This window comes from Oreochromis niloticus, linkage group LG7 (genome assembly GCF_001858045.2).
Source record: "Oreochromis niloticus isolate F11D_XX linkage group LG7, O_niloticus_UMD_NMBU, whole genome shotgun sequence".
Taxonomy (NCBI): Eukaryota; Metazoa; Chordata; class Actinopteri; order Cichliformes; family Cichlidae; genus Oreochromis; species Oreochromis niloticus.
This window is the reverse complement of record NC_031972.2, coordinates 48,046,425-48,072,211: the sequence shown is the minus strand read 5'-3', so window position 1 is coordinate 48,072,211 and position 25,787 is coordinate 48,046,425. Positions and strand designations below refer to the sequence as shown.

The window sequence follows — 25,787 nt, the reverse complement described above, 5'->3', positions numbered from 1 at the left end:
ATCAACAGAAACTATTTAAAGTACCAAAGGGTAACTGGCCAATCGCAGCGAAGATGGAGGATCATGTGACCATTGTTTTTCTTTCGACTGTTGCTGTCACATCACTCTGGAAATTAGGCATCGGGTCGAGCGACCTATTACACTCCCGTAAGGTGTTATGCTTTTGTGTTATGGTTAATCAAGGATGGGCATTTAATAGAAGGATTAAGTGAATCTGGGCTCTCGTGAAACAGCAAAACAAAGGACTGGTATGCCTTGTTGTTTTGTGTGCGGCCTGTATAAAAGCTAGCGTTTTAGCGGTACTCTGTTAGCTAGTTGCTTATGTTGACATAGTTAAAAGTGAACCTGTTGTCCTCTCACCTGTGACAGTTAATGAAATAGTGTGCTTGTTAAAAGTTGAGCGATGCTCAAACACCAGATTAACAAGAACTCTTTTGGTATTTTTTTTTTTTCTGTTATACAATTGTTTAAAAGTCATTTTTCTCGTTTTTATTTTTAAATCGATTCATTCCAAAGGGCTTTATTGACTTGCAAATTTAAGTCAACAATTTACTATAAACAGTGTGTGATACAATAATAGAATTGATATAACATTACGCTCTGTGGTTATTAATTCTACACAGTGTTTCCCTATATTGGGTGTATGTAGTGGTGATGTAAACTTTTCTTTTCATTACCAGGTTAATGAATGGGGAAAGCACGGGTGTACTCTTGATATTTCTTCGAAGGAGTTAAACACTCGTGGACTGAAAGAATATGAATCACAGATGGGCTTCAAATACCTGGGTGAAAATAAGTAGAACATTGCTTATATGGCAGTCCCATGCTCACAAACCAGCAGCATCATTGCCTTTGTGTGGTGCGTTTCATTGTAAGAGTCATGCACAGCAGCCTGTTTTCTATAAGGAATGCTATCTCAGCTGGAGGCACATTCACCACCTGAGGGCCAAGGGTCGCAAGGTGGGGTTCTTTAAAGGTAACCAAGTTAGACATCGGCTTGGCCTCCACACCAGCACGCTGTATTTGAACACTTCAGCTTCAAAGTGGTCTGCTGGCCTGAGCCGACATATGTCTCGTGTCAGGAGCACGCTGGACACAGTTTCCAAAGCTGTGAGTGGGACACATACAGAGCTTATGTCAAAGATCTCCAGACTCAAACCTAATGCTTTAAAGGCTGAGAAAAATGCTGAAGCCAGTGTTGAGACAAGGCCCAAACCTGATGAGAATACAGTCACATCCACTTACGATCCTTCAAATGCTGCTCTCTCTTCAGCATCAACTGCTCAGAAACCTGTTGTTCAGAGATCTTCTGCCAATCCGTCCCTTTCCACTTCTGCCACATGTGATACAAGTTCCATTACCTCCACTCATACTCAGACTTCTACCCAAGAGATTGTCACTGCCACAGTCCCAGCTGTAACTGAACCGAGGGAGAAAAGACTGAGACGTATTGCTCCTGGCGTCAAAGCTACTCGTTCCAGGAGGCAAGAGGAGCTCCAGCCTTCGCTGAATGATTTGGAGAGCAAGAGCACAATGCCCAAACAATCCACAGACCTCTTCCATCCGAGCACCTTTTCAGTGAACCTGGGTGAGACTTACACCTATGTAGCAAATCACGTCAACTCATACTTTGGCAGCAGCATAAACACTCAGGACAAGAAAGGAGAGCATCTTGAAAGCTCTTCCACTTCCTCTCAGGATCAACAAACCTCAGACCTCATGCCGGTGTCTGATAAGAAAGACCCTGCTGCCCCAAAGAGGGGTTTAGGACAGTACCTGTCTTATTCAGCTCCAACTGTGCAGGCATTTGTTGGGAACTACATAGCACCTCTTGTTCCTAAGTTCAGAACAGGAGAGTCTAAGAGCGCTGTACTGGAGGAAAAGAAATCAGAGGACGTGTCAGTGAAACAGGCTGAGGTTAGTAACGAGCAGAAGGCTGCGGAGGAGAAAGCCAAGAAACTTCTGCACCAAAGGGAAAAGGTAGGGCTTACAGCACAGCAGTATTTCTTTCATAAATTTTTCCTTTTGTAGTAAGCCATATATTTTTAATAACCTGTTCCTTGAGAATCCTACGGGTATGCTATAGGACTTTCAACTTTCATTCTACTCAATATAAACTTTTTTCAATAGTCCTAGATTTTGTCTATGTGAGTTACGCTTTTTGTCTGTGTTTGAATGAAACATTATATGCATATTAAAATGATCCAGTATAGTATAGTGTAATACAACAGAGTGTCCACAATTCAAACTTTGACCAGCGCCCTTGTTATTCTATATGTCTACTGGAAGGATGTCGACTTGCTGTTCTGGGAGTTCTGGGAAGTTATATTCAAAAATAACCCCCTTGAGAAGTTACAGGGCCACAGAGAGAGGCCGCTTTATAGGCTTACGGGGGCCTTTATGTTGTGGAGATCTAAGCAAGTCTGACATCTAGTTTGTGGCAATGCTGGATTGACTTAAATGTGCATAACATAATCGGTCTTAGATATTATTATAACATATTAAATAATATATCAATCACATACATAATATAAGCCGCAACCATCATACCTGCCTGGTGAGGAATTAATGTACTGTACTGTATTTATTTATTTATTTATTTTTTGCTTTTATGTCACAGATTATTGCAAGAGTGAGTGTGGACAATCGAACCCGGGCACTGGTTCAGGCTCTCCACAGGGCATCAGATGTAAAGGTCTATATCAACAGGGTGGAGGACTTAAGTTACCACCTCTTGGAGTTTCCAGAGACTCGTGGCGTTGCAGTGAAGGTGAGAAATTTAGCAGTATGTGGCGAGGTGTGGTCTGTGGCTCAGTTGCAGGGGAGGGGTGGTGCAGTGGGTTTGTGGGGCAGTGCCAGGGGAGACTGACCAACACAGCTGGAGATCATGCCTCCCCTATTTGGGCGGCACGCCTGGATCCGAGAGGATGAGGGAACTGAAAGCAAACAGTTGCGGGCGAGCAATCGTCGCAGCAAATGTGCGAAACAGCCAGCAACAACAGCCTGAAAAGGCAAAACTGTAAATAAAGAGCTGAAAACACAGAAACACTGTGTGGGTGTGTGCGGCGTACTCCGCAGCAAAAAACAGCCAATTGCGTTACACAGTAAAGATGGTTTTTCTTTTTCATTTTCCAGCAGATTAACATCCACAAGTGTGTGATGTTTTTTTTATATAGAGCTGACAATGTTGTCAAAACTGTTTTCAGCAGCATGTTTCTTTTTATTTGCATGTTAATTTCCATGTTATGTATGTACGTTTTTTTTTTGTATATGCTGCATGGTCAGTTGCTGAGCTTCTGCAGCATTAGCATGAGAATCATATACGTTATGCTTTCTGATTGTATTTGAGAATTTTCTGATGCTTGCAAAATGTCAGCCTGTGAGCTGCGCTCAGCAGGTTACACACAGCTCTAAATGCAGACTCTGCACTGTTACATAGATTTATGTCACATCAGTGATACCACAGATACTAATCTAGAGTATTTTAAACCAAGGTTGTTTTTCTCTGTAAATCCAGTTTTTGGTTTCACATATTGTTGAGAGCCTCACTTTGCAAATGGCTACGGAAATAAATGTAATGATATTTATGTCTTCATGCACTCACGCTGTGAGGGGGGAAAAAAAAAGAATCTCTTCAGACATCTTCAGCATTTATTTCGGTCACATTGCTCAGTCTGTTTGCAATACCTTTAGCTGTCATGTTTTATTTATGATCAAGGTTTTACAGATGTGCAGTGGTCACACCAGTATCGACCCCCATCCATTTTTAACCATGATGACAAAGGTCAGCATTAATTTCTCATTGCAAATTGATTGCACTGTGTATTCTTCGCTCAATTCAGTCTGAATAAATAATGACCGATGAACCAGCGAACCTGGTTTCAGCCTTTTTCATGGAAACAGTGGGGATGACCTCTGATTCAGTAAGCGTCGATAGTTTGTGCCCTGGTTTATGTAACTATGTGCTGACTGATATCAGGCAGCAGAATTAGATGGGATGCAGGGTGACAAATCCAAGGAAAGAGTAAATCTAACAAGAAGTAGTCATGATGCATTATCAAAACACGCAGAATATAATGCAGTCAAAAAGAAGACTGTTTATTCATGCATGCCTGAACTTTGCTTGTTTTGATATTTGTTCACCTGTTATGATGTTGAAGTTTTGGTTTTGAGAGCGCAGCTACGTCTCGTAACAGAGAGATGGTTCTCGTTAAATTCTATCCCACCTCTACATTCCCACTTTCTAGTCCATACCACTTCATGGTGGATTGACAGCATTTTCTGTTTCCGGTGCTGACTGTCATGCTATGTTTGTATTTGTCAGGAGAACGTTATCCCTTGCCTCCTCCGTCTGGAACAGGCTAACGATCCGGGTCTGAGAGCAGCCGTTAGAGAAGCACTCGCTCTGGTGGGCTATCATAAACCTGTCAAAGGCAGAGGAATAAGGATCTTGTCCATAGATGGAGGAGGTTTAAGGTACACATTCAGCTCCACTCCCCTCCCCCCCACACTCGTCTTTACTTTAAGATATGAGTTAATGATATCAGGTTTATAGTGTCAAAGGTCGTACACTTCTTCTATTAGTGTTAAATCTTGTGCTCTTGATGAAGAGTTGGTTACTAACGTCTCATGCATGTATCCATGTATTTGTCTGGCTTTTTACTTTCAGGGGAATTGTTGCCCTTCAGACGTTACAGAAGCTAGAAGCCCTGACTGGGAAACCCACTTACAAACTGTTTGATTATATCTGTGGTGTCAGCACAGGTACGCTGTCCTCCTGCCCTACTTCTGTATCGTCAGAGGCATGTATATGGATTATCTGAACAAAGTGCAACACTTAGCAGAGTACAGGCAGCACTGACCTATTTGTTGCTCTGCTCTGGATTTTGACCTCAATTTCACCAGCAGCCCCTTTCCTCTCAGTCTGGGTGAGAACTAATATTGTACAATTGCAAAATTCATTTTGCTTTCATTACAGTTGATTTTAAACTCATAAAATGAATTCATGAAATTTACAAGTATTTTACTGTCAAGAACATTAGGTGCTTCGTTGATGTTAAATCACCACAAGGGGGAGCTGTGGACCAACCTCAAACTGATTAAAAATAGATTAAAAGCCTGCTGTTTATTTGCAAAGCACATTCGGCTTTAATAACTGTTAGATGTTTCTGTTTGTCCAGCGTTCTCTCAGTTATGTTTTAATCTCCACCAGCTGGAGATACTCCATTTTCAGATTTAGTGAGAGTTGTCAAATGTGACAACACGCCTCCTAAATCAAATGGTGTTCTCACACATTTAGAAACCTATTGGGGCCACATCTGGCACTTTTGCCCACATTGTGCCATTGTGACTTTCTAATCCTGTTGGGGATACTTGATCATGAAAATAATAGTCTTCTAACCATGTTATTCCTATTCACATCCTGTAAACTGATCTCCAAAGCATCTGGTTATAACAGTTGATCCTTCAGTAAGTTTCCTTCCAGTAAACCTGGTTCATTACTATATGAACATCATCTTTGAGGACGAGCACAAGCTGTGCCTCGATGCTTTCTCAAAGGATTGTCTGAACCTCCTCTACCTCCTGTTTACAGCAGTTCAATTAACAGTACATCTCAGTCACTCTCATTTGAATGTTTCTGGTTGTTTTAACTCAGGTGCTGTCCTCGGGTTCATGCTAGGCATGTTCCAGATCCCTCTGAACGAGTGTGATGATCTGTACCGAAAGCTGGGCTCAGATATTTTCAAGCAGAATGTATTTGTCGGCACCATGAAGATGAGCTGGAGCCACGCTTTCTACGACAGTGAAGCGTGGGAGAAAATCCTCAAGTGAGTTTTACTGTTGTAGTTCATGATCAGTGTCTAGATGAGCGCGTTGTCTTTCTCCTTTATTGCCGTGCCATGCAACAACAATGGATCTTTGACAGCCATGGGAGCAATTAAAATACAGAACGCCTAAAAAACCCCCCACAAAAAACAGCTGCTTGTTGGAAAAATCAGAAAGCTATATTACAGAATAAAGATTACTGTATGATTAATCATAGTCAGCATTCCTTTGAAGGGAACTTATTTACCATTAGTCATTATGCTACCCTAAACCCTCTAAACTAGAAAATAACATCACCCTTGTGAACCTCCACAGAGAGAAAATGGGCTCTCACCTCATGGTGGAGACTTCAAGAAACCCTGACTGCCCCAAGGTGAGCTTTATGAGATGGTCTGACTCATTATCCCCCAGTGTGTTTTTCACCTCACCTTGTTTACTTGTATATTACTCAGAAACCTTCTTTCTCCATTTCCCTCGCATTTCTTTTCTGCTTGACAGATAAAAATAGGCTCTAAAGCCATAAGAAAGTGGGCCTAAAGAAGTATATAGGCTTTTCAGATGTCAGCATGTCTCCTCTGAGGCTCGGAGCTCAGTGATGACATAAAATTGATCTGTCAGAATGTCGACCTAGATATTATGCCTGCATTTCTCATCTGCTTTTGTTCAACTACCGCTTGACACTGAAAAAGAAAGTCACCCTGTATGTTGATGCCCTCACCCACAGGTGGCAGCTGTGAGCACCATTGTGAATCGGGGCACTCCTCTGAAGGCATATGTTTTTAGGAACTACAACCTGCTGCCCGGGATGCGCTCACACTACCTTGGGGGCTGCCAGCATCAGCTTTGGCAGGCCATCCGCGCCACATCAGCAGCCCCCGGGTATTTCCAGGAGTTCCCTTTGGGGAATGATCTCCACCAGGTCAGTCCCATTCACAGCTGTTACACTATTCCTGCGGAGTGTATGAAACGCTGTGTGAAGATGAGCAGTTTTGCAGTTTAGATTTTTTTTTTAATTGATTTTCCTTCTTCTTTTTTTTTTTTAAACTTTTCATTCTTAATTTAGTTCTTTTTCACTTCATTTCAGAGACATCTTGTTTCAGTTTACCTCTCATTGTAAAAATAGTTTCAGTGTTCACTTTCCTTTTATGGGTAACTTTTGACTGAGGCAGATTTAAAACGTTCACCAAAAATATTACTGTGATGTGGAGAAGTGAAAAATCCTCCTGATACCGGCTGTCCTGACAAACTTCGCCAAACTGACATTTTTATTTATGTCAGTTTTTAATTTAGCTGGTTTTATATGAATACGGGAATGAGGCAACATAGGATTTTATCATTTATACCTTAGCTGTATCTACTTGGAGGCTGAGGGCCACTCGTGGCCGCCAGTATTTTTGTTTTTATTTGAGTTAATTGAAATGTTCTTTCATATTTAGCTTGGTTTTAGTAGACGAATAGCCTCAGATTCGGCATATAAACTGTACTGTTGGTTCAACATGAATACAGCTTGTATAATTTGACCAATAGTTCAGAGTTTATAGTCATTTTAAGGAAAACAGAGATTATTGTGTTACACATACTTCATGCACTCAGGCAGAAGTCATTGTTGTCACAGAATTTGTGCAGCGTGCCCTATCGAAAGACCTTTGCTGGCCAACTGAGAATTGTGCTGATACTTAGTGTTCATGCAAAGACAACTGCAGTCCGCTGCTCCAGTATTAAAGCTTTTACTCTTGGTCTTCTAGATTAACATGCCCCGCACAGTCAGTGTCGATGCTGGAGAGTTTCGAAGGATTTTGAGAATTCTAATGAGAAAACTTTTCTGCAGCGCAAGTGAGAGGGAGGAACTCTATTTCCTTTCTGATAGTATTTATTTCCAGTCAGCTACATTTTGACAGAAGAATGAGGGGTAGAGTCATCGTGAGACGCACTTAAATCCATCTCCACTAAACAGGTACGCATTAGCCATCAGCAACATAACAAACCGCCAGTCCATTTTGCCATTTTGCTGATCAATAAATCAGCAAAATTATTTAGCCTCTGTAATGGAAAACAGAGGTTGCTCTGTTAAGTAAATGGAATGGCAGAAAGCACAGACGATATAAGAAACCTTATGAGGAAAGTCACACCAGAAACTGAGTAAACGTCTTGTTTTATTTTATATAGAGTAGTCATATTGCTTATTTTAGAAAGGCAAAAAACAGGTGGGATAAGATGGGGAATAATGTTCCTCTCCAGTCTAATTATTCAGTTGACGTAGCCTGTGTTTGATTTGCCACATATAAGTGTGGGAATCTCCTTAAATTTACATTAAAAACACAGATGAACAGACTCTGATGAACTTAGTGTAGATCCATCACACGTGAATAAGAGTGTGTTTACATCAAAGGCAATATCCCACACGGGAGAGCTCCGGCACTCCTAATTGGAAGCTGTGTTAGGTGTGCAGGTGAATGAAGTGCAGGGGGGAGAGAATGAAAGAGACTGGATGATGAAAACCCACCTGTAGTGGGAGATTTCCCCAGCATGCTGTCTAGCAGGTCTCCCTCTGATGCATAAATTATCCCAATCCAGAGCTTCCCTCATCACACAAAACTGTGTGACTGCTACATCTGCTTCATTGGAAAGAAAATACAGACAATCTAATTATGGAACTGCTTTTGCAAAATCACTTAGTTGGCGGCCAGCAGGAGGCCTCATACTTTGAGATGATGAGACGCCATCAGTAGCTTAATATATTTACCACAACTGACATGAAATCAGTTACAGCTGTTTTATTTTTATTTCAAGTCTTTCAAGAGAAAATTCCAACTGAAGAACTGAGTAAAATTAGAAAGAGCTCTTGGTAACAAGAGCTAGGGTTAATTTTAACCTAATAAATCTCTGAAAAATATTCTAAGGCCTTGATTGCGAATTCATAAGCATACGGAGCGTTTGCACAGCTCTTGCAGTTTTGGGAGTGTTTTTACCCGTATTCACTATCCTGAAGATGACTTACATTTGTATGTAATACCAGCACAGCAGGATATGTCTGGCTACCAAACGTGTATATTTTAAAGCACACCTTATTTGTGGTTCCTAAGACACTGAGTTCATGCTGTTTAAGCTGAGATTCACCTTACCCAAATTCCGTGTCTTGATTTTTCATTTGAAATTTTAATATCTATTGAGATGTAAGAGGATAAAATAACTTGCCCAAATCAGTCAATTTAATTTAATCCTAGTGTATCAAAGGCTTCATGGTATCTTTTTGGTAAATTCGGATTATGTTGATTTTGATATAGGCATCATATGAAGTTAGACTCACAGATAAGGACAAGATTAGGGCTGTTCGATATAACGATATATATCGGATGACGATAGAAAAACGTCTATCGTTTCATTTTACGCTATCGTTTGTTTCGTGGTGTCGCAAAATAAACTGTTTACGGCAATATTTTTTCATCATTTTGATGGTCACTGTAGTGGCTATATTAATTCCTTAAAGTTCTCTCTTTCTCTTATATTTAATATAACCACACTACTGACGGACAAGCGCTTGTTTTTTATGCGTTGTCGTTAGCAACAACGACGGTAAAACCACGGCGTGTCCGCTTGTTTATTTTCCACATAAACCTTTCACAATAAAGCTCAAGATCCTGTTGAGGCTTTTCAAAATAAAACGAGTCACGTGAAAGATGCAGAGTATTAACGGATGAGAAGCAAAAAAGAGCCGCCAGGTGCTAAAAAATAAACCTTAGACTCAAACGTTAGAACAGACTTTTCTCCGCAGCACGCTGTGTAATAAATACTCACAAAGAAAACGGCGGCCGTTACAACTTACGTCTAAAAATGTATAGTTCCATGCATCAGTTAAAACACTCGACTCCAGGTACACGACGCCCAGCTGGAAACACTTCACGCAAGTCGAGATGCCCGAGATTCACAGAATTTACAGGAAATGTTACATTTTTGTAATTTATATCGTTATATCGACGATAGATGTCTTAATATCGGGATATGAGATTTTGGTCGTATCGCACAGCCCTAGACAAGATTATTAGCACGAGATTTTCAACATTGCATTTCCCACCATACTAGTTTCTATAGAAAAAATAAATGATCTCCGTTTGCACACAATATCAGAAAAAAACTCAGTTACCAGGGTCAATATTATTACCCCCTGAAAAACAGGAGATGGATATATGAAGTTAAGTCACAGTGTTTCCAAATGTCAACTAGAGTGTGAAGTATCATGAAGAAAATCAAAAGAGAGCTGCACAGTACAGAACAAGCCCAGCAGAGGTAGGAAGTGAAAGATTTCAAAGACTGTCAAGAAAAATAGTGATAGATGTGTCTAAAGACCCCAGAACAACTGCTAACACACTAGTGAAGGACTTGACCAAGACAGGTGTTGTAGTCTCAAAGATGACAGCCACTGGAATCCTGAATGGGCTGCAAAAACAAAACTCGGCTTCTGAACAAGAGAAACCTTTAAGCCAAACTGGAGTATGCCAAGAACAACCTGGAGAAAGATTATGTATACTAGAAGTGAGTCCTTTGGTCAGATAAGACGAAAGTGGTTATATCTGGAGAAAGGAAGGAGAGGGGTACAATCGAAACAACGGCATCCCCACAGTAGTGGGAGTATTATGCTGTGGAGATGTGTCAGGGCATCTGGAACCAGGAATCTGCTCAATGCATGAATCAAGAAGAAAGCAGGATATGTGAAGATTTTGAAAGGGAAATCTCCAGCAGTCAGCAGCAAAACGCGGTCCAGTTCATCAATTTGTCTTCTAACACAATGACACAAAATATTTCTGACTGGCCTGCACAAAGCCCTGACTTGAATGTCAATGAAAATCTGTGGGGTGAACTGAAAATCTGAGGTTCATGCCAGAAGATCAACAAATCTGGAGTAGCTTGAGAGGTTCGCCAAAGAAGAATGGGCTGGGATCACTCAGGTGAAACTTGTTGAAAACTTTTACATAACTGCAGGCTATTATCCAGCAAAAAGGATACAGAATTAACTATTAGCATCAGGGAGGCTAATAATTTGACCCTGGAATTTTGGATTTTTGTCAAATCAAAAATTTTTGTGTGTGCAAAATAAAAATAATAGAAGCGTCCAAAATAAAACCAGGATGTTTGGAAAAGTTCTCAAAGCGCTTAACAGCACTCTGTCCAGGGTGTACCCTGCCTTTTGCCCTACAGGAGCTAGGATGGGCTCCAATCCTGGGAAGGATAAGCAGAAGAGGATCAGCAGATGTTTAACAGCACTTTAGAAATACTTTTAAAAAATGACTTTTTTATAGAGGGCCTAGTAATTCTATCCTCATCTATTTGTCAGTTTTCTTTGCTGAAGCAAAGACTACTTTGCTCAAGCTAATGGAAATCTGAGTGATGATAGTTCAGATGTAATTTTAATGAGTTTCTAATTATGATTACACAGTAAAATCCAAGAGCAGGACTTGTAACAAGCTCCTGTTCATATACGGTTTCTGCTAAGCACTCTAATTTCCATGTGAATGTTTGGCCATCTTCAAAATGCCACCCAGTCTGATGACTTATTTGGTGCCTGCTTGAGACCAGTTGTGAACATAACATGCTGTGTATGATGTCAGGATTCCCTAGAGAGAGAGTCATCTCGCTCTTTTCCACCGACGCCCACAAACTTTCCCACTTAATTCAAGCCCTCAGACAATCAACCTTTTGTGACAGCGAACGCAAGAGTTGTAACGGCATGTGCTGAACGAAGGTTGGACTTCTCAAGCAGCTTTCGAAGACAGATGAGTGTTTGTTGATGATTCTGTGAGTCTGCAGGCTGGAATGGAAACCTGATGGAGAAGCACCTAGATTCTATAGATTCTTCCTACTAACACTGGGAAAATTGTAACTTGGAGCGAGACCTTTGAAGCAGAGCCATGGCATTATCAAAGCCTCACACTCACTACCATAGCCGTGGAGAGCATCCTTTAGTGAGGGGGGAACAAGGGGAAAAAGAGGTGGGGTGGGGGATAGATGAGATAAAGGGAGGGAGGAGACGCATGTTCCACATTAAAGCTCGCTCAGTTATCTCGACTCTAAAGAACACAGAAGTAAAAGACTTCAGACATTTCACAGTGGATGCCAGGGCATGCCAGGAATGGTGAGGAGGACCCATTTTTTTTCGGCCTAGTTGCCATGGTGTCTCCTGAGGCGATGGGAAGGAATGGGAGCTTGTTTTGTGCCCACCCCTGCCAGCATTTGATGGGAGACATTGGACTAGTGGACCACCACCCCCAGTGCGACCCCTTGGAGCCCCAATATGGCACCATGCTCAGCCGAAAGGCTTCACTCAGCCACAAATGAATAGGTCACATCAGCCCTCCCATACGTATTTGTCACTAATGAACAAGAGCGTAGACATAAATTAGTACAGGAAGGCATTAAATGTGGCATCTGTGACTATGAATGACGTGAAAAAGGCAGAGGGGCTTGCATAATTAAATGCCTTTCTAAGGTGCGACTGAAGATATCCTAACATTTTAATTCATTTTTTTTTTTCCTTTTTCCCCTCTTAAAGGCCTCTGGAGATGAAATTATTGGTCATAAATTATATATTTGTATATGGCACTAACTCATATGAAGCAGAGAGGAGATGTTGTAGATTCAGGGTGTGAATCAGAGCTTTTAAACTCTTTCTCATTACAGCTTGCTCTTCCCATGTTAAGCCCTGGGAACTTGGCCTGCAGACTGTTGGAGGATGGAGCTCACATTTGAGCCATGCTGCAGACAGCTTCCTCTTCTGAGACTGACTCAGGATCTTTGTCCTTTGAGGATAAGTCCCATCTCCCATTTTTAATAGGGGTGGCTTGAGTGGCTCCAAGAACGTACCTAAGTAGAGCTGCCTTATGAAAACAAGGAAAAACAAAGCAAAAGTAATCGTTTCAAAAGATGCAAATAAAAAAAGTTTTTGTCTTTAGTTTTTATTTATTTTTGATATAGCCTTTATTCATGCAGGTAATCCCATTGATTCTCAATGTCTTGTTTACAAAAGAGACCTGTTTCAGACAGCGTAATAAAATTACAACAATAAAAAAGCTAAAATTATCTAACGTTGCGTCTCGGCTACTGTAATAAAATACAATATGAGAATAAAGCTTTAAGCTAAATGAATCAGTTCATTACTGTAATAGCAAAAAAGGGTGTGAATAGGTTTCAGCATAACACAGACTGATGCGAGCCACACAGTTCACTTGATTAAAGTACGGCAACTCATAAAACAGGCACTAAATAATGACAATGAGCGCAGCAGTGTGACGCACAATGAGAGCCGCTTAATTCTGATTTGATAGGCAGGCATATGTGAAAACCTTTCGTAGCCAAATAAAGTAAATCTGACATTTTTGATTGGCGATATTATTTTCTACTGTCTCATGTCTCATTGAGGCTCACTGGGACATAACAAGGGGATATTTCATTGTTAATTTTATTAAACTCCGCAAACAGCATATTTGTTCCTTCACTTACTGCACTGCAGTTCTCTGTTAATCAGACCTGCCAGTGGTGTTGGATAAATTCAAAAGTGCTATAATTATAATTAAATGGAATAAATGCAATATTATACAATGTTATTAACAATTTGGCTATTATTTATGTTCTGAATAGAGTCGTATCAGTGATCATTAATAGAAGGGGAGCAGATGAATAGTAAAATTAGTAAAATAGTCAAGCATAATAGAGTTGTAGGAGTGATAATTCTGCAAAAAATGACTTGAGTGAGAGTGAAACCTATGCTTCATTAAAACTCCTCTAACAAGTGCATTTTACTTGAAAGTTACTCAAGTGCACATAGCTCGGAAAATGTATCTTGTTAGCACCCACCTCTGATTGTCACATCGCCTCTGTTTGCTCAAATGGCCGCTTTTTTTTTCTTCTTTTGTTCTTTAGAACGCACGTTTTCTCACATCCACAAACACTTGATTGAGCTGGCACACTTGCTTGAGGATTATGCTGGTCCACTTATTATGTTGACTGACTGCTGTGTGGAAGCTTCAGCAAATCTTCCTCGTCTCTGACCTCCCTCGCCTTTTCACACTTGTCCATCACATTCAGATGACTTCTTTACTGCAGAAAGAATTCACGGCTTTAAACCTCGCGTTGCGATATATTGTCACAGAGATGTGTCTTCCATCATCCTCTTAGCAAAACAGCAGGGGAATTTAGTTTAAATTGTCCAGGGGATGAGTTTTGAAATTATGCTTTTTAATATGAATCTGTCAAATATGTGCATAACGCCTAGAGTGACTTTAGGTTGAGTAAATATGGAGGAGGGCTTCTGAAGCCATTTATATCACTTCATGAATTGTCACAGTTTAATCTCGGCGACTGCGCTCGACAGGGATGATTCATTGTTTCAATATTGGGTGTTCATGTGTGGTCATGTATTCACAGAACGTGTGGGAAAAGGTAACTGTCCGCAGTATATCTCAATTGTTTTGGCTGCCTGGGGGCAAAGCTGGCACCCTTACAGATGAGTCCTTCTTCTGTTTATAGCCTGGGAAGATGATTTGAACCTCACGGTGACCTGAGGGGCCCATAAAGCTATAAGGTCAAGTGAAGAGCTAGTCCATGGAATTACTTAATATGGCATGAAGCCCTTTGACTTGACCTGGCCACCATTTAGGACTGGTCCTCACACCGTTTCAGTTCCATCCTTGCAGATCACAATGATGCTTTTTATGTGTATTGGAAACCATTTGGGGAATTCATTTTGGTCAATGAGCAGATTTATTTCTCTGATTGCACAGGCAGTGACTGGGATGGCTTCATTTTGTGTGCAAATGGTATGAATTGATTTGGAAGATTCATAGTTGGGTTTTTTCCTGGCAGCCTAATTATCTGCTTATCAAGTGAACGACCATCTCTGGAAAACATTCTGGTATTTTGACAGACGTAATCGGATGTCCACGACTTATGTAATTCTTCCCTAATTAATCATTTGTGAGAAGGGAGCCTCATTGGCAGGGCGTCATAACAAATTACTACAGAGCTTAGTGCTCCTCAGTCCATCCCTGTCAGAGGAGCAAAAGAAGAAAGTGTAATGACTAAAGCTTCTCCCTGGAGCTGAGATTTGAATGCTACACCAGGCTCTATTTCAAAAGGTTCACCTCATTTAGATTTAAGCTGACGCTCCCTCCTTTTCTGTGTTGTGGTCGTTCATAATGAACCCTTGCACAAATGAGTATTGAAGGTTTACCCACGGGTTAGAGAGGGAGAGGGATGCAGAGGCGCACAGGCTGGATGAATAGGATGAAGTTTGCTGTCCCAGCTAATGGGAGCTGACATACATTGGGGCGTGAAATGACTTTTAGTGATCTCACGATAGCACCTCTTTGCTATTCAAATCAGCTCTTCCCCCTCTAATGCAGCTTAAACTGACACAATGAAGATAAGCTCCCAAAAGTTAATGACAGTGGAGACATTTTTTAAGCAGCAGTGTAAATAAATCATGCAAATCTCAATATTATTCATTTAACTGAGAGAAATTTTGATTCCAGAATATACTGTAAGAACAACATCTTTTTAAAGCCATTTGGTTTTTTGAAAAAATGTCCCCTTGGGTGTGGGAGCCCCAATTAGGTGAAAACTTGGTATATTTGCATACAGACTCATAGAAGTGATGAGCACATTGGTGAATTAGCCATTAGACCCTGAAGGGCAAAGGCAAGGCTAAACAAGCTTTGATCCTCAGAGTAGTAACTAACGGATAACACCGGAAGAAAGACTCAAACGCTGTCACAGGAAATCATTAAGCTTCTATGAAAGCCAGAATTCAAAGTTGGCATTCCTCTTTATCTGATAGAAAATTTAACCTCAAAGGGGGTTAAATGTCGGTCAGATGATTGCTACTGACAGGGGTGTACTCTCTGAGGACATTAGTCTGTAGACACATGGCATTCCTGTTTACAGTGAGATTGAGTCATTTCGAGTATAAGCAGCGTTACAGCTCTAAATCCTCGTAAATGGAAGTGACCTTTGCCTCGCGTCATGCTGCGTGTTTGACAGACAGCTTGAGTGGGGCCATTTTGCATGCAACCTTATTTGCAGTTTGTCCCAAGTGGATGCAAGTGGATCATAGTTTCAGCTTAATTTATCATCCAGATGTGCTCTGGCCTGAAGAATCTTTGTGTGACAATGTAATACTGGCCCATGTAAAAAAGTAAAGCCTGAGTATTCGTATTTGTATTCGCAATGAATGAAAATGGAAAAAAGTTAAAGAAAAAAAAGACTCTTCACCCTTCAACCATGTTATAAGTGTTGATGTTGCATAGTTTGTCCACCAGAGGGTTCTCTGCGACTTTACTGTTGGTTTGGAAAGCCGCAAAAACACAATAGTCATCTAATCTGAGCAGACTCGGGCAGAGCGTGAATGAGTGAATAAATAAGTACGTTTAACAGCTGTTAGGGAAATCTGTGGAAAAAAAAAATTGTTGTCCGGTACATTGGAGTATTGAATTTTTAAATTGCCAGATCTTGTTTATTAGTATAAAAAGTCCTCTATCGGTTGGACTTTGATAAAAAACAGTGTGTAGAGTATCTTAGTCTATCAGGAGTAGCTGCTGCCCTGCAATAGCATGCAACAAATCCTAAGTAATGCTACTTTTTTCTTGTAGCAACACTTTTAAAAAAAATTTTGTGTAAAATTATTGTCAAAGTAACTATTGTTTGTGTCTGCCATTGCCTTACAGTACTGTCATATTGAAATAATCCAACATCCAAACCTCGTGATGATTGGCTGCAGAAGTTATGTAGTCTCAACTTGCAAACTCACCTGGCCTAGCATTCCAGGAAGCATAAGTACAGTAAGCTTTGCAAGGCTAAAATCAAACTCTAGCTGACTCGCTCATCTTCTGGCTCTAGCTTTTGCCATTCAATTTATTGACTTCCTGCCCTTGACTGTAGGACAAGAGGTCAAAATAGTAGAGCATATAAAAGGGCAATATGATCTCTGGGCAGGTCTGCTTCTTCTGGTGTTGGACAGATGGACTATATGTATGATGTCTTGAGAAAATTACATTAGGATGCAACCAGGCAGTAGCTAGTAACCAACGTCATTAGATTTTTCTGCAACACACTACATTATGGTCTTTAATATAAAGTCATGTCTGTTTCTTCTTAACATTCTTTTCACAGTTTCACTTATTTTTAAATGGTTAAAAAGTTGTTTTTGCAGTAATAATGTTAAATAGTGCTCCTGTTGGAAAGTCGGGGTACTACCAGCCTGTTTCAACACCTGCGTAAAAAAGATGACTATACAAATGAGAATACAGAAAGAAAGTCTTTCAGTGGTGCAATAGGTCTTTTCATCAAAAACCCGATTTTTTTTCATAATTGCCTTGACCATTTTTACCCACTCTGGGCTCCTCCAGCAGGTGCACTGAAATGTAGACAAGCTAAAGCATTAAGTCCCTTGCTCAGACAACCATTGCACAGTCTGCTTTTAAAGTTATATGCCCTGGCACTGTGTGCAAGCGCGACCACTGCGCCTCTGAAACTTGCCCCCAGCTATTAAGCACAAAGAAGCCATAACTGGACCCGGACTGTTGCCATCATTGCCGCAGAGTTCCAAAAATGGAGCCTCTCACACTGGGGTGAGTGATAAGAAAACTGCTTAGTTGTTTTGTTACCAGCTGGGTTTGACTGGTGCCCAGTGCAGCAAGTCCCCCTAAGTCTCTATTACGGGCACATCCAATCCAGGCATTTTCCTCTTTTTTTTTTATGTGATTCATTTCTCGGTCTGCCAGACAACCTACTGGTGCATAATGATGTGCTTTGGACAAACGGCCACCTCAGCAGTTCTTCTATGCTCTGTCACAGAGTGAAGCCTTCTTTGTATGACTTCCATCTCAGCCAGTTAAATGGTGCTCTCTGAGGCTCTGGCTCTAATTATTATCTCAGCAACTAACTTTTAGGACATCGTAGTAATGATTGATTATACATTATCATAACAGAATATTAGACACATGTGTCTTTGTAGTTTTTCATGTTAGTTAAATTTTAACCACTGCAGTAGTTTAATGCTTGGCAGTGTCTTTCTATCTTTATGTTTGTCACTCTGTGCATAAATAGCAACAAAAATTTCTGGCACAACTTCACCTACTTCCAAGGTGCATGGAGAGGATGAGAAACTAACAATGCAGGAACTCCAGCAACACTTAAAGATGAAGAGGAACAACTTTATTAACTGACCGACGTGTTTCAGCCTGTGGCCTTCATCAGGGTCATAATAACATATAAATCAATTTGTGTTTAAATAAAGGAAAAGAAGCAGAAAAAAGGGAAAAATATCTCTCCCCCCATTTTTATCGTTAATGGTCTAGTCCGGTATTCACTTGGGCTGTGACTTAACCAGTTAATCTATTAACCAATACCAACCTGTTATACGTCAGCTGGTTTACTTACTCTGTGCATAAAACCATAGAGAACTATTGCAAAGGTTATCCTGCCATTTTTTTTGTACAGATGTTATTGACCTCTAATCACTCTTTGACTGAAAATGTGTCACATTTTCTCAGTTATTTCATTTGTCCTTGATAAATATAATATCTGTAGTGATGTCTTTAGAATGTATGCATTGTGCAAACAGGTAATCAAAACCTCAAAAAGTTTAGTTTACTATCACAGAAAAGTAAGGAAGATGAAGCGTGTACATACGAATTTTAGTGATATATATAAATCCATTCATATCTCATGAAATTAGTCAGTTTTCTCTTGATCTGCTTATTGGTGTAGTATTAGCCCCCTGCTTTGTTTATGAGAAAATGCCTGAAAAAGCGAACTATACAAACAGGTAAAATAAAATGTTAGCAGTATTGTGTATAGCTTCCTCCTGCAATAGGTTTAACACACTAGTATCAAATGAAGATGTGTTATTGAATCATGTAGGTACTCTAAATAAATTCCTTCCCCAGATTGATTTACCAGAGTCAGTACTTCACGCCTGCTCGTGGTGTTGCTTCAATGAAGATAAAGTAAACTGAAGTCTGGTGAAACTGAAGAAACCCGCTGAGGAGAACGCCAATAATTAAGCAAACAGACAAGCTGAATAATGAAAATAACACACAGAAAAATTGAGACCACAACATTGTGAATAAATACATAATTCCTGCTTTTTGCAGCTACACTATATGGAATTTTTTTTTCTTGGTTTCTTTTCTTGATATCGATGCCATCAATAATAATTGTCATGCAATATATAAACTACTGTAATAATCATAACAGAATCTTAATTATGTCAATACTGTGATAGCAATGAAATGTAATGTGAGTTCAGCAAAGTGTTAGTTTCCCCATCTGTGAGTATGCACGGGTCTGCTTCAGCTCAGCTAAGATCCGTGTGGACGAACAAATGCCTGAACATTTTTTGGGAATCCGTGCACTCATCCACGGGACAGTAGAAACTACTGTCTTTGTGTCCTCCAGGCAGTGTGCAGTACTTGAAATTAGTATAATAGGAATGGCTGCTCATGTCTGCAGCTGTCTTTATCCACCACCTTACTCTGTGATTTGACCTTCCAATGAAGATTTTTTTCACTTTTTAATTTACAACAATAAAACCAGAAGTTATTAATCTAGTTGATTCATTATTACAAAACCAGCTATAGCCTGTAACTCATGATATCTGTGGTCAATGAATGCCTTTATGATTAATACAAAGGCAGATGGCTCTTTGTCCAAACTGAACAGATCAATCATAACCTTTATTTCTACTCAGATATCATTAAAATGTTTTGGGGGTTTTGTGTGTCTTTCTTTTTTTAAATGGAAAACGTGTCTTTTAGATTTATTTACTTTTCTCATTATAGTATGAACTGATGACACACAGACTTGCTTGATCTGTGTCAGCACAGCTTTTATGAGTGCAAGCGAGCTGCTGACAGTGCAGTTGACTCAGAGAACTCTGTCTAAGTAAATCATAGCTGAGCTGCAAGTGTGTCAGTAAACCCTTAAACTTGTTTTACTGTTATCTAATGCCAAATCAATTCTCTTTTGCACTCCAGGTTTTGTAGAGAACTTGTACATTAAGTTTTTCAGTTGTAACGGGAGCTTTTCCTCCAGTCCAGCTACAATAGCCAGAGCTTTGCAATTTTCTGTTGGATTGATGGAACAGTTTTCCATATCGCACTCTCAAATTTATACACACGAGGTGTTTTTCCCCCATTGCTCTGTGTGTGTGTGTGTGTGTGTGTGTGTGTGTGTGTGTGTGTGTGTGCACATGCCACATGCTACATGCTATCAGAAATGCACACAATATTGTATGCACTGAGCATGTGCTCTCGATCAAACATGTGTGTACAAAGGGCCATGTAAACAAGCACCATTCGCTCTACTGTGTCCCTAGACATTTGGGGCCCTGCGGCTCCAGCCCCCCCACCAAGCTCGGCTTCCTTAATGAGAACGGGCCCTTGTGTGTTTGATCCTGGTGCCAGCCCCGCGGCCACTCTGCCTCATGCCTATTCAACAATCCCGCAGCCTCTCCAGTTACTCCCCCCACTGCCTTGGGTACAATATGGATCCAAAGCGAAAGCACTCCTGGGCAGTTGTTCGATATCAAAGCAAGTCTGACTGAAACTGTGAGGGAAGGGGAAATGCGGGGACCCTTTGTTTAATAGACTTACAAGCAGCACTAAAGCCGCACATTGATTTATTTATTTTTTTCTTTTTCCTCTTCACTTTATCAGATGTTCTTCTGAAATTTTGTCTATTGACTGTTAAAATCCATGAAAAGTTTCAAACCCCAATTATTTGGTTTCACTGACTTTGGTCTTGGCATGAAACACCAAACCTGGCCTGTAAACAGGTTGCCTAACAGCACTGGGTTTTTTGTTGTTGTTGTTTTTTCACAGGATGGAGGTCTACTGATTAACAACCCCACAGCACTTGCTATACATGAGTGCCAGTGCTTGTGGCCTGACACGCCTCTGGAGTGTGTGGTCTCGCTCGGTACGGGTCGCTTTGAATCTACTGGCAAAAGCAACGCTGCGTATACAAGCCTCAAAACAAAACTCACCAACGTCATCAGCAGTGCTACAGACACTGAAGGTAAGGATGCACCGCAAAATGATGGAGACCTATTGTGTTCGCCAGTGTTTCACAGCTTTGACAGCCGCTAAATGTACAACTAAATTCTAAAGCACACCTGTGTCAACCAAGGAGTGATGAAAGCCTGAAACTTGCCATGACAGGATTAAGTCATAGTGTAAAGATGGCTGCAGTACAAAAAACTGAACTGAACTGCCTTTGTTTGCAGTGTTGTTTCAGGTGTGTTTATAGTATTTCCTCTACACAAGAAGATTAAATAAATGCACATTAGCAGTGATCATTCCCTGTTTCTTTTCTAAGGGGGAGATTTAGGATTTTTGATGGTATCGTTTTAGAAAACACTGCACCGCAAGTCGACTTTGTTCTAGATAAATCCCACTGTGGCCCTTTGTAGCGCCAACCTCTTTGTCTTCTTATCACCTCTAGACATGGGCACTTCTGCTGTGCCTAAATTTGGCTTGTTCCCCTCCCTGTTGCTGCTGTGGTGCAGTGTGTGTGTGTGTGTGTGTGTGTGACCTAGATGCTTCTCTGCACTTGTTCGTCCTGTATTTTGGGATTAATCCCTTTCCCAGCTCTCTTGCGGGCTTTTGTTATTTAGAAACAGCAGATTAGAAAGAGTGTTTATCACAGATTTCCTCTTTTTCAAAAGCTTTAGTGCTCGCAAGCCTCCTAGTTTGTCTTCGGTGTATCAAGCTTAGCTGCGTTTGTTGTTGCGGTCAGATAAAGCAGATCTAATAGGGTTTCAGTGACAAAGATGGAGAATATTACTTTTTATATATCTTCAGACGTGTTTTGGAAAAATGACCTTGGGCCACTCGTTCTTGAAACAGCTGTTTCTTTTATGAAGACCTTGTACATCCAATATACGTGCAACCTGTTTACTTAAACACAGTGTCCTGTGTTTAACAGGTTGCATGTTTCAGTTTGTTTGGTGAATACATGGATGTCTTACAAGACACAGACACGAGTTTGACATATCTGCAGCAATTCTGGAGTCTTTGTGTTATTGTTTTGTGTTTGGATTTCCATATTTGGTAGGTAAAAGGTAAAAGGGACTTTCACTAGGAAGGTGATGATGTCACTATCTAAAAACTAATCCTTCTGCAGAGGGAAAATAGTAGAACACTTTTTAGCAGTTAGCATCCAGCTCACTGCACAAGGCCAAACCGTTTATGATTGACAGTATAAAATTTTGAATAACGAGTGATTTATTAAAGTAATGAAAACAAGGTTCATCTCTGGTTTAACCACATGCATTATCTCTTGTGAGTAAGCTGTTCTTGTCTCTGTGTATAACTTTTCAGCACACAATAATCTAACACTGATTTGCTCTATAAAAACTCTCCTGATCACCTCCAGATAAGTTACTCCTTGTAGAGTTTTGCAGAGCCTTGGAGACGGTTGGTTTTAATACTGTGGGAACTCAGACAGAAACCTTTTTGGGTGCTTCAGGCCTGTTTTGTTACCCGTTGCCTGTTTGTTTGCATTTGTAGGATGTTGATTTTAAACTGCTCATGCAAGGCAGATGAAAACAGCCGTGATAGACAGGCTAGACATTTTCACTTGGTGTTACCTCACACTCTAGCCCTGAGCACTTACTCAGTGACACTTGTAATCCTATAACAGAGCTGATAGATAAGGTTTGACTTCGCTAGCCCCTCGTAAGGCAGTCTGTGAATGTTTTTCCACGTTGGGACGATTATGAAGTGAATTGTTTTTAAAAAAAAATTTTATTCTCTCTTTTATGACCTCACTCTTACTTCTCCCTCCAGAGGTTCACGCCATGCTCGACGCCTTCCTTCCTCCAGACACTTACTTTCGCTTCAACCCCTACATGAGCGAGGATTTCTCCTTAGACGAGAACCGTCAAGAGAAGCTCAACGCGCTGCAGGCTGAGGGCTTGCGTTACCTAGAGAGGAATGAGGACAAGCTGAAGAAGGCAGCTCGTATCCTGACCCGAGAGAAAAGCTCCATCCAGAAGATGACTGACTGGGCCAGGCTCAGGGTTGATATGTATAATGGTCTGTCCTTTTACTCGTCCAAGTTTTAGATTCCAGTTGAGCCACGTTTTTCTGGTCCACACGAACATGGAAACTTACCGAGGTCCAAGTGTCATATTTATTGCCCTGTAGCTCTGAAGAACATTATGTATATGCACAAGTAGGTAATGTATACAACATGCCAACTCCTCACTCTCACTTGACACTGTGATGTGATTTTAGTTTAAATGTGCCAACAGCTGTGGCAATGTAAGATTTATCCAATGTATAACACTTGACTTAGCATAGCATTTAAAGATCTTTTAAATGGCTTGTCGATTTAGAAGCTCCCTGAGTAGAGATCCTACAACAGCTGATGGCAGTAGTTTAACATTTAAATGACTTCTTTGCCTAAATGAATGCCGATTTTGTGTTGCAGATGCTCAGTTATCTCCAGCAGACAACTGGCTTAGGTTAAAGACTGAACTAAAGACTGAAATTTGTCTGGATTCTTCAGAAGGTAATAAAATCCAGAATCTGCCTGAAAAAAAACTACCTGTTCTCAATTTAAGACTTAAAGCTAACGTTAGCTACCTAGCTGCTGGGACTTGATAAATATTGGTAAAAGTGGTGTCGATGTTCTAACTTAACATTCGGATAACTTTATCTCCTTTGATGTTCCTTTAAAACATAGAACACAAAGACTTTATTTCGCAGATAAGCTAGTAATGGTGGCATTAACAATGATCTTTCCACCAGGTGGATATTTACTGATCATTTACTTTTGTTTAAAATACTTTTTAATGAAAACCAGTACATCCTCACAAAGCAGTATTTATATTCTCACATAAAAAGAAAAAAATATATATATAGATGGACTTCATGTGTTGTTGAGTAAATGTATAACCTGTAAAACTGCATTGTTAAGAAAAAAAGTCAATCTAAAATTAATGACTAAAGTTTGCACAACAAATACAGCTACTGCTAAACTGTGTAATTGTATTTTGATAAGAGCAACACTGATACACGAGGGGCCCACATGAAGCGTTACAGAGCTATAAAGTATGTCATTATAATTTACATATGATGATAAAAAATAAAGATGACGATGGGTCTTAGATATATGCAGATGGGGAACAAACTGGAGGGGGAAAAAACACCTTAGTGTGTTAGTAAGGTGTTAGGCTACCACAGCAGCTTCAGTGGGCTTTGGGATTAATTGTACATGTAACTCAGTTGGTATTTTGTTGATGAAGTGCTGTTTAACACTTTGATCCAAAATGTCCTCTGGCTGTTTAAGTAGTATTTTCTACTGTTTTTCATTCTTATCATAGATAACTTGCATCCGCACAGCCATCTTCATCATCTCAAAGTGTCTGCAGTATGTTTGCCCTGCAAAAAAACCAACACAGCCTAACAGAGAGGCCCTAGGGGTCAAGGGTTTTTTATGTTGTTTTTTGTTTTTGTCACGTGTATGTAAATTGTGATAAGGATCCAGCTAGAGCCTCAGTCATAAAGCGTGAATTTTTATGTGTTATTTAAACCGCAGAGTATTTTTAGTTCAGTTGTTTCAAGCGCTTTTATCATTGTGCGCTTTTATTGTTCGGTTTTCTGGAATCCCTGCAGGCTACTCACCTTTTCTGCTCTGTCTTTAGTGTGCCCTCTTTCCCTTTGATGCCTGTTCTCAAAAGCCTCTTTTACCCTTTCCACCTTGAAGTGCTGTGTTTTAGTCCCGACTCTACTGCACTGTAACGTTTGTTGAAATCACACAGGGTTTATCTGATGAGCTGGATTAAAACAGATGGGTGCTTATTGATTGGCTGGGATGTAAAATGATTTTCGTACGCTGCTACTTTTGCTGCACATAAATGCATTGCAGGCGTCCATTTCAGCGCCTAACCTGGTCACGTACCGTATTACTGATACAACATTGTGTCGGTCACTCCCAGAAGGCCTGTAGCCAACACAGATATCACCCAGATTAATATAATTCCACTCATCTCTTGTTGGTCCTGTGTAAAGACTGTTTGAGAGTGTAATTAAAACCCACTACTGAACTGCGCTGCATTCTGCCTCCTAATTGTATGAAGATTAGATTATTGTGATCGGAGGAAAGCCGCAGCTTCTCTTTACTTCATCCCAGGAAGTGAGGAGGTGGAGGGAAGAGGACATCAAGTGCTCACGACTGCGTAATTACACCGGCAGAGATCTGAAGTGATATTCTCCCCCCACTTTCTTGGCTCACTGTCCAGGGTGCTTGGCTTGATTAGCTCATTCTGATTTGAAAAATTGTTACTTGGGCACATAATACAAAGGTTTCAGGTCACAAACAGAAAATTTCACATTTTCCATGGAAACACGTGAACAGGATATATATTTTAATATAAGAATAGTTTAGTTCTTTCACACTTCTCCACTCCCATCCTAGCTGTGAGTTTGGTGAGGACATCTGGAGACATTTAAACCCTCGATCATGTAAGTGCCTCCCACAAGCTGTTCCCTTGTTTCAGATCCCTTTTATCCTGCACAGATTTCACACATTACTGCAGCCAAATTGTTGCATTTCCTCCACCATGCTTGAAAGATGAACTCAAGTAACCCTAAAGCATCTTTTCCTTTGTTCTGCATCTCACAGATGGTTTGTTTGTTTGGCCCAAATGCCTCTAACTTAGATCTGTGTGTGTAAGTAACACTTTTTTCCCAGTATCTGGACTCGCTGGCCAGCCTTAATCACTTCTCTTAGTGGCTGGTCGCCGATATGGCTTTTTCTTTGCAATCCTGCCTAAAGGACCAGCATCGTCTGAAGTTCCCGTTCCTTGTCTATTTTTGCCCAGTTGTGCACCGAGGCCTCCCGATTCTCGTTCTATTCGTGTCATTCTATTCTAGCCAATTGGCACTGCTCAGTGAACAGAGTAG

General features: G+C 40.5%; 1 protein-coding gene across 6 annotated transcripts; it reads left to right on the top strand.

The window, feature by feature from the left end:
• Window positions 1–44: 44 nt before the first annotated feature.
• Window positions 45–24,928, top strand: LOC100708614 (calcium-independent phospholipase A2-gamma). Of its 6 annotated transcripts, XR_003220987.1 has the most exons (11): window positions 58–248; window positions 681–1,980; window positions 2,621–2,770; window positions 4,325–4,476; window positions 4,670–4,764; window positions 5,657–5,828; window positions 6,142–6,199; window positions 6,551–6,745; window positions 20,697–20,892; window positions 22,665–23,391; window positions 24,206–24,928. XR_003220987.1 is itself a non-coding variant. In XM_025909159.1 (10 exons), the coding sequence occupies exons 2-10, from the start codon at window positions 757–759 to the stop codon at window positions 22,940–22,942; spliced, it is 2,520 nt and encodes an 839-aa protein (XP_025764944.1). In that variant the 5' UTR covers window positions 45–147; window positions 681–756; the 3' UTR covers window positions 22,943–24,928. The 6 variants fall into 6 exon arrangements, 5 of the variants coding, with proteins under 5 accessions (XP_025764944.1, XP_025764945.1, XP_025764943.1 ...); XM_025909159.1 differs by having other exon boundaries at window positions 45–147; window positions 22,665–24,928; XM_025909160.1 differs by having other exon boundaries at window positions 58–152; window positions 22,665–24,928.
• The last annotated feature ends 859 nt before the right edge of the window (window positions 24,929–25,787 follow it).